General features: G+C 43.2%; 1 protein-coding gene across 1 annotated transcript; it reads right to left on the bottom strand.

Moving 5' to 3' along the window:
• Positions 1-1,295: 1,295 nt before the first annotated feature.
• On the bottom strand, positions 1,296-13,204 carry maneal (mannosidase endo-alpha like). The gene is made up of 4 exons (XM_056400256.1): positions 11,778-13,204; positions 10,674-10,783; positions 3,710-3,786; positions 1,296-2,352 (listed from the first exon to the last, which is right to left on the bottom strand). Exons 1-4 carry the CDS (start codon positions 12,280-12,282, stop codon positions 1,716-1,718), a joined length of 1,329 nt encoding a protein of 442 aa, XP_056256231.1. The 5' UTR covers positions 12,283-13,204; the 3' UTR covers positions 1,296-1,715.
• Positions 13,205-14,321: the final 1,117 nt, after the last annotated feature.

Below are 14,321 nucleotides of genomic sequence, written 5' to 3'. Positions count from 1 at the left end.
GTTTTGTTTTTTCAAATGTAATTTCTAATGTCCTTTTCCTGGGGCTAACAGCTAGCCGACATTAAACCAAGAATGGACAAACCATGTCTAAACAGAAGCTGACATTATGTGTGTTGTTACGTGATATGAACACCAGCACCTCTGAGCCACGGAGACCAACAATCAAACCTATTACCATAAGTTTTCTTGCAGCAACACCACCTGCACCACCTGGTCCATCAATATACCCCCATTTGGCCTTTTATTTGTCCCCTCCTGCTGAAACCCCATTTCATCCCTCCATCCTGACCATCATCCCCTTAACTTTACTCGTTATTCCAATAAGCTTACTTGCATAAATATTTGTTAGTGAATAGATTAATGATTCCAGTTTGTTGCAGCTTGTTGGGACCTGGGAAATGTAGTAACGGGATAAAAGAATACAAGCGGTCTTTAAACTCTGTCACAGTTCATAGGTTGACTTCCCGTCACCCACAGGTTTCTAAAGAGTGGTTTTGAAACTCAGAGTGAGCTACTCCGCCGTCACCATCTTGGCATCTCCGCTGTAAACATGTTTATTTCTGCTGTAAATTTGGACATTTTAACATGGGAGTCTATGGGAATTGACTCACCGTTGGAGCCGGACTCTAGTGGTCGTTAGAGGAACTGCAGCTTCTGTTTCTTCAGTGTCGGAGGTTGCTGCTTGACTCCAACTTTGACCATAGTTGTCACCGTTATGGACCGTTCAGATGCACTCAGATCTCTGAATAAAGTTCTTCTGTTTTTAAACAAACCGTCAGATCGCCTGATGTTTCATGTTTCTCACCCTGTCAGTGTCATCGCAGCCCGAGCTATCAGCTTCGGTGAGTACAATAAGCCAATAAATGAGAGGTGGAGGAGAATTATCCTTTAAGTTAGAGGTGTGCACTGATTTCCCCTGCTGCTGACATCCTCAGCCTGCCAACCCCGAACTGTATTCAATGAATAAAACTACTTGAGAGTCTTGTTAACTTTTGATTTCATAACTTAATTGGTTTATAATTGTGCTGTGCGATGTAAAGTGTGATTCCTCAATGCACACACACACATCATTTGGCCCAGCGGGAGCCTCGTCTTCTGTACCATCTTTTAAATACTGCACAGCCTCCTTTAAGATCGACTGCAGAGATTATTTCAGCGTCTGATTTCAACTGTTATCACCACAAACAGACCAAGTGTACAGCTGCAGTATCTGTCCTTACAGCTCAGGGCAGATCTCTGATGGTTGCTTTTCCACATCTGTCGCTTTATGTCAAACACTGATTCTCCAAACGGTAAACAGACACACATTTTTTTTAATTTGTCTTCAAGGAAATACAGGGAAGAACATTCTTAGAACAAGAACAGTCTCCTATCATAAGAAAATAAGAAAAAAAGAAAAACCCTACGGAGCAGAGTTACTGTACATAGCCACACTTTCTCGACGTCTCAAACAGATACCGAACTGATTTTGTTAATCAGGAAACGATGATTATCCGTCGCTGTGACCTTGTAGATCCGACCAAGCGGTGACATTATTAACCTGTACAAAAAATGTTAGTGATTAAAAACAGTGACAGTAGAGTGAAGGTTTGGGGGGGGAAAGCTCATCAGCGGTGCTAGAGTAACGGAGAGAAACAAGTACATGTACGAACATAAAGTTGTTGTCTTTCTACAGTGAGAGGCGCAGCGTATCTACCGGGGTAATTAAACCATGTTCACATCAGCCATTTGTCCTTCTCCTTGTTGAAGTTCTCAGACCACTGACGCGTGAGCTCCAGGTAGTGGCCAGGCTGGTTGGGTTGGTAGTCCAGGTACAAACGGGTGACTGTTTTCTTAGGTACCGCCTTCTCTATCTGCGTTCCTTCATGCCACTGATTAAAGGAGGTGATGGTGACGATCTCTGGTCTGACGGACAGAGCTGCCTGCAGGGATGTCTCGTAGTAGCGTCCGTTCACCCGGTTCCTGGTGTTATGGTTGTTCCACGGTCGGACGGCCGTGTCTACGTACCCCGGGCCGACGCTGGGGATGAACAGCAGATTGTTTGCGTCGCAGAAGGTCTTGATGGCTTTCCAGTTCTGGTGGGATGAACCGAAGGAGAATCCGTTGGAGGCAAAGTAGGTGTACATACCATCGAAGCCGCTGGCTAGGATGTCGTGTTTGTGGCGCTCCTCGACGATGAGGGCGACGAAAATGCCGTCGTAAGGCGTGCCCCTGACGCTGTGGGAGCCTTTAGCTGTCAGGAGCTCCGCCCAGGACTCTGGTGGTGTCAGGTAGGAGTCGTAGACATAAAACAGAGGCAGGATTCGCCCCGTGCTGGACCTGAATCTGTAGAAGGCGCCGTGTTTTCCATACCTGAGCAAAACAGAAGAAGTGGTTATAATATGCAAAATAAATCAATTTTAAAGTTTCTATATCTTGACCTTTTATATCGATTTATCAGGATATATTTGTGGTTTTAACAACCAGAAACCATCTCAGTGTAGTTTTACATCTCCTCTCTCAGGCTTCTCTCTGGAGCTCTAGTAACAACAGGTCGGTGAGCCAATCAGAAGAGAGGAGGCTCTGAGCCTCTCTTCTGATTGACTGACTGTTTTCTGAGTGATCCAATAAAAATAAAGCAGATTTCAGGTAAAAACACTCAAACCAAATCCTGCAAGGTTTGGATGGTGGGTCCAGGTGGGCGGGGCTTGGTGACTGCTTTGTTGTGACATCACAAAGTTCCAGAAGTCCTGACGGCTGGTTTTAAGGCTCAGTTTCTGAATACAGGCTGTGTGCATTTCTCTGTGGACTGAGGCTTTGATACTTTCACAGTATTAATATAGAAGCTAGAGCTGATTTATAATCACACTACACATGGACACAGACCTTTACACTGGAGGAGCTTTAAATAAAATACACATTTGACTCCAGAACCAGGCTAGAGGTCTACAGAAGCCACTGATCTGGTCTGTGGTCTGATTTCTTTCATTATAAATATATTAATGTCACATCTGGCACCTTTAATACAGCTAAACTTTCACAGGTTGAGTTTGTGTCAGACATTCAGAAAATACTTTACTTAAACTGTTGTCTCTTCTGTCTCCACAATATTTGTTTCATTTTATACAGATGGTCAGCACAGTGGGTTTGTGAAATACTGGCAGCAGAAATCAGAGCTCATGGCACTCTAGCCTTGGCTTTGATTTTACTGCAATCCAGTATCATTATAAACATCACTGAGACTCTTTGGTCTCGTTTTCTAGTCACATTGTGATGTTTCAGACCAGTGACAAATATCTTATTAGATGAAATGTAATGTGAATAAGCTCATAGCCTTTCTCCAGTTCTCTCTCATGAAGCTTACATATCGTATACATCACTATAGGAGTAGTGACAGGAGGATACAAATAGGACAATTTTATGAGGTAGACAAAGAGTCCTGACTTCCTGTTCCTCATCTTCGCTCATCAGGCTTCATGTTTGACCAGCATTATTTTTCTCAACCTGAGGTGGGCAACCATAAAACCCTAAATCCAAAATCTAACCAAGTACTATCCAATCAGACGCAGGGCAGCGACGGGTCTTTACCCACCTCAGGTCAAACAAAAACACTAAAATAGACTTTTAATGTCACTGGTCGCTGATGGGGAAAACAGAGGTTTACCCTTTGGTGAATGAAAGGAAACAAATGTGGCACAGAGGAAAGTGGACGCACAGAAAAACAACTTACTTGTCAGTAATGTATTTGATGTTGTCATGCATGCTCTGGTCCGTCCGCCCTTTGTACGGCTGAATGTGAAAGGCCACCTGTGCAGAAATACATTTGAACATGGATGTCAGCTAAACGACTGTAAAAGCAGAAGACGATTAAACAGAAACCTGAAAAAATAAAAAGGTTATTCATCGAGTTTCACAATGAAAACTTGTTCGTTATTCCAGTGTATTATTCGTTTTGATGGACATCATCTGTGGATCGTGCTGATTATTTAGTCGTGCTCTCTGAAATTAAAGGATATTATCTTTCTGTCGGAGCCGAGTGCGACACCCTCTAATATCCATCATCATTGTATTCAAGTTGAAGTCAGGATTTCCCTCCTTTCACTTTCTTGTTTCCGCTCTATGAACCCTCTAGATGTCTTAGGTCACCAGGCACCAGTCTGACCAGGCAGCGCCTTCACATGAAAACAGGGTAAATCTGCATTCACTTATTATGCTACAGACTCCAAACTAACGTTTAAAAAAACAGGCTCAAGACTTTTATGTGCAACTCAGCTTTTAATTGCTGCTAATGATTGTTTTTATGCATTATGTACTTTTTAATCTTTTGTTTTTCTGTTCTATTCTTTTTATCTGTCTTGCTCATCAACTGCATTCTGTTTCCGGTCTGATTTTATTCTGAAAGTCCTGAGTGGAAGTTGTGATTCCTGTCTTTTACAAATTACTTGTAAAATCAGTTGCGTTTCTACTACAAGAGATTTTAATACGTCCCCTGAGCAGCGCTACGTCTTCAGGGCAGATTGGAGGCCACAGGTTAGCTGGCTAGCATGCTAACTTCAGTAGAAGAAAAGACGTAGATAGAGCAGAGAGTTAACATTGGTGTTGGTTTCCACCTCTGGAGACAGGTGTTGGTGAGTGAAGAAATAAAGTTTGATGCTGAACTTACAATGTTTCTTCTAGATGGGGAAAGTAATTAGCCATTAATGTTAATGCTAATGCTAGCTATTTAGCAGTAGCAAAACTTACAAATGGCTCCTTTAGCCATGTGTGGGTTGTTTATTTTTGACGGTAAATATCTGAGAGATTACGTAAACACCTTTGAAGATGCAAACTCCTGCTGGGTAATGAGTAATGATTTGGCCACTGCAGTAAAGTTTACTTAACGAAAGATGTGAATGAAGAATTAGAATTACTGAGTGAAAACAAACACAAGACTGAGAAGAGTCTAAATTTAAAAAATAGCCTGTACAGTTGACTCTGGTTCAAAGTCTTCTCGCACAGACACAGTCTGAAAATAAGTTTAAATAAAGTTTAATTTATTCTATAGCTTTTAAAATGTCTCTATTTAGACCAATTCAAATCCTGCTGTCCCGGACGGACACTGAGTCTTGTTCCCCATTCTTTCATTTCACATGTCGAGGACTGACAACGTCTCAACCGCAAATAGTGGTGAGAGCGACACATGACTGACAACTACCAAGTAAATGATGGATTTAACGTCAATCATGTCCATAAAAGGAGAACGAAGCGTATAGCAGCGTGCTGATGCGTTTTCCTTTGTGTGGATAATTGTTGCTCAGCACCTGCACAGGGTTTATGGGTGTAGATAATACATAATGCATGCGCCGCTTGATGACTGGCAGATGAAACGTTTGTCACACAGGCTTCTGCAGTGGAATTATATGCAAATTATTAATAGAGTATATCTGCAATGAGAAGTGGAACAGGTTTTTCCTGCTGATCAGTGGCGTGTGAACAAAGCAGGACGGACTCATTTGACCTTTTATTACAAACTGTTGCTTCATTTAATACATCTGTGTTAATAAAAGGTTATACTTTAGCTTTAACAGATGTATGATTGTTAGCATGGCATGCCTTTACATTTAACAAAACATATTGTTGTTAGTGATTAAACATACAGTGTAAACTTGAACTGTGATGTTTGAGTGTGATATTGCGTCCTTGTACCTGGTGTGGACCAATACAGAACGTTTTTGATGTTGCGCACCATTTGGGCCTCAAGAGCTCAGGGGATATTAACAGGAAATATGAGAATCAAGTGTAAATAAAGCTATTTATTGTTTGTTATCCTCCCAAAATATTAAGCTGTAAGGTACATAAAGTTTCTATCAACCAGTAGCATAAAGTAAGAAATGACCCCAAGATGATGAAAGCACGCATCAGGAATGATATCCTCAGGTTTACAGGCTAACGAGCTAACAGGCTAACAGGCACCCGGACACAGCGAGTGTGGATCTCTGGGCACTTCTCACCCTCAACAGCCGCCATCTTGGCTACGTAGCGGAAGGGGTAGGACCACCAGCGTATCTTCAAACGTGTGACAACGTGACAAGTCAAGTGAGCAAAGCAGACGGTGGACATTTTTCGTAGGCCACGTGTTGCGATTGCCATTTTCGGCGAGTGCACGGCGGCACTGTTGGATTTGAGACAACACTACCCTGTCAATCAAATTCATGCACTACTCCAGGGAGTGTACCGAGTACACAGTGTACTACATGTGAGTGTACTGACTGACTTTCCCTATTTCAGACGCAACAGGAGTCTGTTGTTCCACTGGCACACGGACGAATCTGTAGATCCTTTATTCCTCGACACACAAGATGCAGTTCGGCACCTACAAGAAGTCAGGCTGAGTCATTTACGAGCTCGTAGCACTGAATGGTCTCAGCAGCGAGTGCGTACACCTACTGTAAGCCCTGAGGGGAAAACACGTATCAATCTGTCACCACCTGCACTTAACGCAAACTAAACTTTGTCACTCGAGTGAAGAGAGGTGTTTAACACTCTTCAAGGCCGTAGTCGCAGGCAGTTAGACGGTTATATAAAAGCTGAACAGGAGGGAGGAGGAGAGAGCCGGTGTTGGATTCACACTGCAACCTATGTGTACTTCCTGCAGGCAGTACTGTCTGTACCTTTGTAAACCTGGTGTGAACCAAACTGGAAAAAGAATTGGTACAAAAGATTTGTTCATTAATTTACTGAAGCTGCTCCTGGAGGAAACATCAGCTAAAGTGAAAGGTTCCCAGTGGAGTTATCATTGTTCACAATCACAGTTTTATTTACGTTAAACATTTTTATTCTCAAGAAACTGCAGTTTTCTCTGGTTTTACTGCTATTTGTGCTTCCTGTTATCGGGCCATTACCACCACCCACTATTGACATACATTACTGTGCATTACCCTTATTAATACGGATGCTTGAACACATGAGCTCTACAGCATTGCCAGTGGTTAAAAACTCTTAACTCCCTTTAAGTTTGAAAAATAATTTCATTTTGCAAGTGGCATATTTCTTAATTGGGAATGTGCTCATATTCCCGCCTGGCCACTCAGGCACAAACAGGCAGGCAAAGACTGTGTCCCTCTTCCTCCGGTATAAAGATAGAAAGAGACACAAGAGCAGACTAAGTTTATCCTGCAGGACACGGAGGTGAGAGGGAGGAGGAACAGGGACCAAGTGAAGCAGATGCTCACCATCCCCACAGCCGTGTAGTTTCCTCATCTGTCAACACGTTCAGATAACACAGGATTACCACTGACCCACAGTTTCAGAAATCTCCATTTTAGTTGCTTCTCAGTCGTAATTAAAAATTTAAATCAATCTGCAGAGTTTTTATGAGATCCAGAGGGAATCAACAGTTCATATGCAAAGAGAGAATTTTTTAGAGGAACTCAATTAAAACGTGAAGAACATGAGAACAGTGTGTTATGTTCTGTAGCGGGAGCTGGGGGGTGGGGGTGGGGGTGGGGGGGGGTGATGGACGCCGTCTGTCATCCAGGAACAACCGTGGCGTGATTGTTTGCTTCAGTCACAAAGAGGGAAACAGGTTTTACTGCAGCACAGTGGCGAACAGCGGAGCATTGACAGAGCTGTCGAGCCACAAACACTGAAACGCTCAACGCCCACTCCATCTTTCAAAAGCGGCTGCAAGGTCTTCATAAACAGTTTCCATGGCAACGCAGCAGTGGCGTTTGGCGCCCGGGCTCAGCTCTTGTCAGCCGTTCCGACTGGTTGGAAATCATGAAAGGCCGGGGAGGTAAGATGCTGTTCAATCTGTCCCTGTTTGGCTGAATAAGCCGGGGATGGATGTGGAGGAGAAGTGCTTCGTCTGCACTAATCCTTTTTTCATTTTAAAACAAAAACAATCTCCGTTCAGACGAGCGCTTTAGCTCCATGTCAGATAATAAGTATATATAATAAGTATGCAGGTGTAAACAGGAAGCAGGTTGTCCACTCTGCGGTTGGTTAGTTGCAGAAAATACTACAAACGAGGAACAGCAAAGACAGTTGTAGCATTAAAATGCAGAATTCAACCACACAACAGCTGCTAGCAAAGAGACACCAAGGTCAGAAACGCTTGTTTTCTCAGCTGGTCGTCGGGACTGATGAGACACAGTCAGGGAGCGACCGTCATCCAGACTGCAACGCAACCCCAGAGTTTTCACACTAAGAACTGGGCGAACGGCGTCTCCAGAAGTCTCAGTTGTAGGCGCCACAGTGTGGATGAAGCCTTCAGTAGCATTTAGGATTGTGATGCAATCAGGTGTGTAGCAGTGACCAGGAGAAGTTGAGCTCTGTATTGCTGAGGACGTTTGACTGATAGAATCATTCAATCTTTTAAAGCTGCATTAATCAGTTCTTTTGATGCAAACAAAGGACTATTTGCACGTCCAGTCTACAGAGAACAACATTAGCATCCACTTGGAGCCGTGTCTCTCGCCTCCTGGTGATTTTTGGTCTCCATCAACACCTGAGAGAAACATCTGGCTCTTCAGCAGCTGCATGTTCATCATCAGCTCGTAGCTCTCTGTCTGTCTTTATCAGAGCTGTTGAGCTCAAAACAGCTGTTTGTTGTTGCTGTAAAGAAGGTGGAGGAGGGCGGAGAGACTGAAGCAGTAAAGTTTCAGACAGCAGCGTCAGGAGTCAGGTGATAATCCTCACACCTTCCCCTCGCAGCTTTAACGTGTTGCACTTCGTACATCCTTGGGTTTGTATCGACAGTTAAATGGAAGAAAAACTCGATCAGTTGGTTCATATGTTGAGATCTCATCCGTGTTCAAACAGCTGTTATGAAAGACAGTAACTTCCTCATTAAAACAGAAAAGCTTCCTCAGTCAAAGTAAAAGAGGTTTGTTGGCATAATGAGGGATTTTGTCATTAGAGCGTAATCTGCTCTACTTAAGTTTTAATTTCTCACTTGTTTGCAGCCAGCGTCCTGACATCAACGTGTCACTGAGCAAACAGGGTCAATCTATGCTTAATTTGTGAGGGTGGAGGGCCGGGGGGGGATTATAGATCAGCCTGTGTCCTCCTGTCTGTCATGTGTGAGTCGCTAACTGATTTCTGTGACACCAGTGTGTCTGTTTAAAGATTTAATATAGAAGCATGATCGATGTTTACACCTCGGAATCACTGTGTCACATGATGTGATGTCCAACACACACACACACACACACACACACACACACACACACACGACTGCTCATACACACAGACTTCAGCCTCTATTTTGTCAGTGCACTGAAACACTGGAGCAGTAGCCCTCAGGTCAGCTGTGAGATACACACTGTTGTGTAAGTCTGACCGACACACACACACACACACACACACACACACACTCAGAGACCCAGTTCTCGGTTTAAGACTTCCATATAAGGAGCATGAAAGTAGACTGACGGATGCTGATGCTGAATCTACAGTCTGCGCTCAGCACTTCAAGTCTTTAAAAAAAAAAAAGCTGGAACGAGCCTGAACATTTTCATCTCTCTGCAACGTCCGTATTACTTTAAAATGTCAGGCTTTCGAGGTCAGAGGATCAAAATCCAAAACAGCCGTGTGGAGGTAGAAAGAAAAAACGTCCTCACAGTCAGCGGTCTCAGTGGAGCAGAAGGAAATGCAGCTGCAAGACATCCTGTGTTCTGAATAAAGGGCACGACGATCTTTCCTCAGCTTGTTTAAACACACTGCGCTCTTAAAGGCCCGCACACACCGGGGGGGTCGCAGCGTCAGGCCAGTCTCCATTTCACTCATAGATCAGTCTAATGTTTCACAAAAATAAATACTGACTAATGTTACCATGGTAACCATCAATAAAAACCTGCGCCGACCAGTAGTACCCAACAACAACAACAACAACAACAACAACAAAACAGGAAAACATGGATCTTAATTTGTGCTTTGTTAAGATTGTTATGCAGAGAGAAGGGGAGAAGGTTTTAATAGACTTCAGCATTTTTAATTGTTTCTAATTAATTTCTCTGTGCGACTATCAGGTGTAACCAGGACTCTGTTGTTGCTACTGCTCTCGTCACATGTGCGTCTGAGGGAGGACTACTCATTAATGTGGGCTACAATCTTGATTAATGTGTTTTATAATGCAGTAGCTCAATACATAATATGGCTTTATTATATAGTTTTGGTCATAAGTGAATTTTATAACAGGCCTTATTTTCTAACATTATGTTCACATGCTCAAAACTGATTTATTCTCTCATATCTGATATTTTGATTGTTGCTATATCTATCCCAGGATTGCTCAAATGATACTAATGTAAAAAACAAACCAAAACAAACAAACACGTAATTGACAAAATCAGCTTTGACCGAATTGTGGTATCTCCGCAGAGAAACAGTCAGTGTTGTATCGTGCTGTCCTGAAAGCTAACGCCGACTCTGTGGGGTCAGAAGTACGACGATTACAATTCACCTTTTCTTAAGGCAACATGGAGAATTTCAGCATTTCTGTTGGAAGTGTTCAAAAGGAGCACGTGACCTTTAAAGCACTATGTTCGTTTACAAGCAACATGAATTGACTCTGACTCTTATTTTCATGCTGAATATATGAACATTTCCATCTTTGCCCGCAGCACCACACAGTTCACTGTCACTGGCAACTCATTCACTCAATCAGTAAATCATCAGAAAGGAAAAAACATACCGGTTGTCTCACCAGTTACCTTGATGCTGTGCCTGTGGGCGGCGTCCATGACAGCAGGAACCAGGTCCTCTGTGGGCTCCCCGTGGTCGTCCGCCACCCCGGGAGGATACCAGGACAACACCAGCACCCCTACAACACCACAGAGAGGAGAGGGGGGGAGGAGGGGGGTGAGTCTGGCCCGAGTGCAGTCAGATGTGACATTTGAATGTGATTCAGAAAGTGCAAGTCCTGTTTTGTTGGATGTTTGACGTACATTTCTACAACTTGTCGTATTTTGAATAATACAATGAAGCAAGAAAACATGAATCTGACATAAATAATCCGTGGAGTAGCTGCAGCTGTCTGTTCAGAGCACATCTGTAAAGTGAGTCTTACAGACTACAATGTTGTCTAACGAGTGAAACTACAATTTGTATTTACATTACATGGTTAGAGTAAGATTTGTGGGATGTTTCTGTTCTCATCTATCTAGTTGTTTTAATTTCTCAGGCTGACAGACATCTGTGATCCAATCATATCCCCCCGTTCATTGACATATTACAAAAGATAAGTGAAATATTAGAGGAAAAGTAGAACCATAATTCCAGTTCTGCCCACTTTATTTATTTTTCAGTAACCCCACAGTCCCTTACCCCCATCCTCCTATAGGACTTGAAACATCGTCATACAGTTACTCTTTAATTCTACTGTAAGACCAAAGGTTGTTTTCACCCTTTCCCCCAAACTTCCCAGTAGTTACCCCCCTGTATTTACTAAAATATATTCTGTAAAATGACTCCCTTTAGTCTATAGTCCTGTTTTCTTTGCGTTTAAGTACCAGCTGGAAGTATTTCATTGGTCCCTGCTTCATCACACTGTAAATTGATGTATTATAAACTCATTTTGGTTTATACTTTAATGATGGTTAATGATGGCTTTAATGATGGACTGCACTCACTCGGCCCCCCCATCTCATTCCTTAGACAAATGCTGGCATTAAAGTAACCGAAGGTTTTGCATATTTTTACGACACAATCACACAAACTAAAGACTTCATTTTTGACCCCTGGATTTCTAAAGTCCTGGTTTAGGGGGTCAGCACTTCAAACCCAACATGCAGAGCCAGTGTTGCAAGAAATTTTACCTGCTGCAGCCGCTTCTATCTGGGCCATGTGTGACTCCAGCACCTTTGGGTCCCTGGAGCTGTAGGGTCCCAGCTCAGGGTAAAAACTTGAGGCAATGTCTTCTGGAGGTGTGTGCCTTCCTTGGGCATGACTGGCTGCAATCTTAGGGTCCCAGTGTGGCACCAACACGTGATCCCAGTGAATGTACTTGTTGTCCATGCTGGGAGAGCCGTACCACAGGTAATAGAATATGTGCACATCATAGAAAATGCTGTAATCTCTGTCAGATTTAGTGAAAACCACTTTAGTGTCGCTGCTGCCCATGTGGAACTGACCCGGCGACACCACCACGTCTTTCACGTCCAGCCGCCGCCTGTCGGACCTCTCCCCGATGAAGTCCATCCCGGGGGCCATGTCCGAGAAGCCGTCGCTGGGCTTCAGCGTCCTGAGTCCCATCATGGTCCCGAAAATAAAGAGCGTGAAGAGGAAAAGTGCGATGAGCGCTTTCCTGCGCAGCCGAGTCATGGTCGCTGTCCGTGGTGCTGCAGGAAGCAGCCGGTGCACGAGCCGGGAGGCGGGAGAGTGGTGCGGCGTCGCGTTAACGCCAGCTACAGCCGGTGAGAGCAGCCTGAAGTGGCATCGAGCAGGTGGAAGAAACGGCGCTTCAGTCACTGCAGACACTGGTGCATAATGGAAAATCTGTGAAACGCACGATAACTACAAACAATCTCATTTCACTTCCATCATCACGACCCGAGGACATCCTGCTCTACGGTCTCTGCACAGCCGTGACGATTCACTCTTCCTCCATCCTCTCTCTTCGGGAGAGGAGTGACGGATCGAGCTCGTTCAACAGTTCCTTCATGTCTGAAATCAGAAGCCAGTCTGGTTCAGAGATGAGCTGAAACAAACCAAGTCTGGTTACCTCTCCGTTTCCATCCAATCGCACGTCGCCACTGTCCGTTTGTTTCAGTGTTTTTTCCGTCGAGCTGTTGCAGCGGCGCTTCCGGTCATCCCACCTCCATCACAACGGTCCGTTTCCTGTTGTGTCGCTACAGAACCAGATCTGGATTAGAGAGACTGTGTTTATACACGAGACGAAACAATGTAACATTTGTTTCTGTGGCGAGAGCAGCAGGGAGGTGGGATTAACCCCCGACCGGAAGGAGATGTATGAGGGGTGATTAGTGCCACAAAGAAGCAGGAGGCGGAGCTTAACCCTGTCTGTGGAAATTCACAAGTATGAAGAAATATGTGTCAACAGAATCACGAAAGGTTCATGTTTGTGTTTTAATCACAATTTGTCAGACAATATGAAAAATATGCTTATTATCCACAGCGGTGTTGAAAGAGACATTCAGTGCCAGAGCAGGAAACAGTTTCACACCGTGTCTCATTCTAGTGTTGACATTATTATTTTTTACAGGAAACATGGGGGTCTTATGGGGCTCCAGCACCCGATGTTTTCCCTAAAGCCCTGAATCTTATATGAAGTTTATAATAACATGGCTGGGTAAAAATTATGTGTTTAACAGATTAAATCATCTCAAACTTCAACTTGCAGTATTTGTGTTAACATTTAATCTTTAAGTATGTAAAGTAATGTTAAAACCTGTAGAAGCACAATCTAAATACAATATTTAATGATTCAGATTCAGATCAATTCTCTTACATTTCTCATAGAATATAATATACTGAAGAAATGCAAATGAAATTGTTAAGTCTCTGTATGTAGTCTGTATGTCAGAATCACAACTATACAGTGTAATAATAAGTCAAATCAAAAAATACCACAAAGGTCAATGAATCTTTACCAGAAGTGACGTAGCAGATGAAGAAAAATCCTCCTTCAAACTGCCAGTAATCTGCTGGATCCTTGGAGCATCTGGGGGGGAAAAGAAATAACAGCCTAAAGATGTTGTAGGTGTCCCCAAAGATCCAGACCTTGGCTGGATGGAAAAAAACATTATAATAGAGAGAAATCATATCGATGTCTTATTGTAGAGTTTAGAGAAAAAGACAAAAGAAACAGCACTTATTATTAGATGATCACAGATATCTGAAAACACATTATTCCCTCAGCTTAGTTGTAATAAACAGTCTGCTGAACCGTTTCACATTAAATAACAATAGAATAGAAACTAATACTCAGTTTGGAGTCATTGTGCAGGTGCACATGTCATGATGGTTCTCAGCTCTCAGTGATGTTCTTTATTCTGACACAGACAGAATCATTCCAACAGATGTTTTCACTCCTGTCATCAATAATGAAATGAACTAGAGCTGAAAACTATCCGACTAACACTGAACCAAACTTAATATGAACAAACACGACACACAAGTGCAAAGGCAACTGACATGAAATGTGACAGCAGATAATATTAAAATCTATCCCTGTCTAAACTTACCTCTCTGCATCCTTTGGGAAAGAAAAGACAGATCTGTTTTTCTTGTTATTACAGCCTTCTGATTGTGCTTCACACCCTTAGAAAAAGACTGTTGGACACATTCGGAACAGGGGTGCTGCTTCTTGTGTTTTTGGGTTGGTTAGATCGCATGATTAC

The sequence above is a fragment of the Seriola aureovittata genome, chromosome 16 (genome assembly GCF_021018895.1).
Source record: "Seriola aureovittata isolate HTS-2021-v1 ecotype China chromosome 16, ASM2101889v1, whole genome shotgun sequence".
NCBI classification, from domain to species: Eukaryota; Metazoa; Chordata; class Actinopteri; order Carangiformes; family Carangidae; genus Seriola; species Seriola aureovittata.
This window is presented reverse-complemented; position numbering and strand designations above follow the sequence as displayed.

What these genes read in the sequence shown, in the direction of transcription:
- maneal (XM_056400256.1), bottom strand. Translation starts at nt 12,282, where the DNA reads ATGACTCGGCTGCGCAGGAAAGCGCTCATCGCACTTTTCCTCTTCACG. An exon ending in CCCACAGGCACAGCATCAAG is followed by an intron (nt 3,787 to 10,673) that starts GTAACTGGTGAG and finishes ATTTCTGCACAG; the next exon opens with GTGGCCTTTCACATTCAGCC. An exon ending in ATCAAATACATTACTGACAA is followed by an intron (nt 2,353 to 3,709) that starts GTAAGTTGTTTT and finishes TGTTTTGCTCAG; the next exon opens with GTATGGAAAACACGGCGCCT.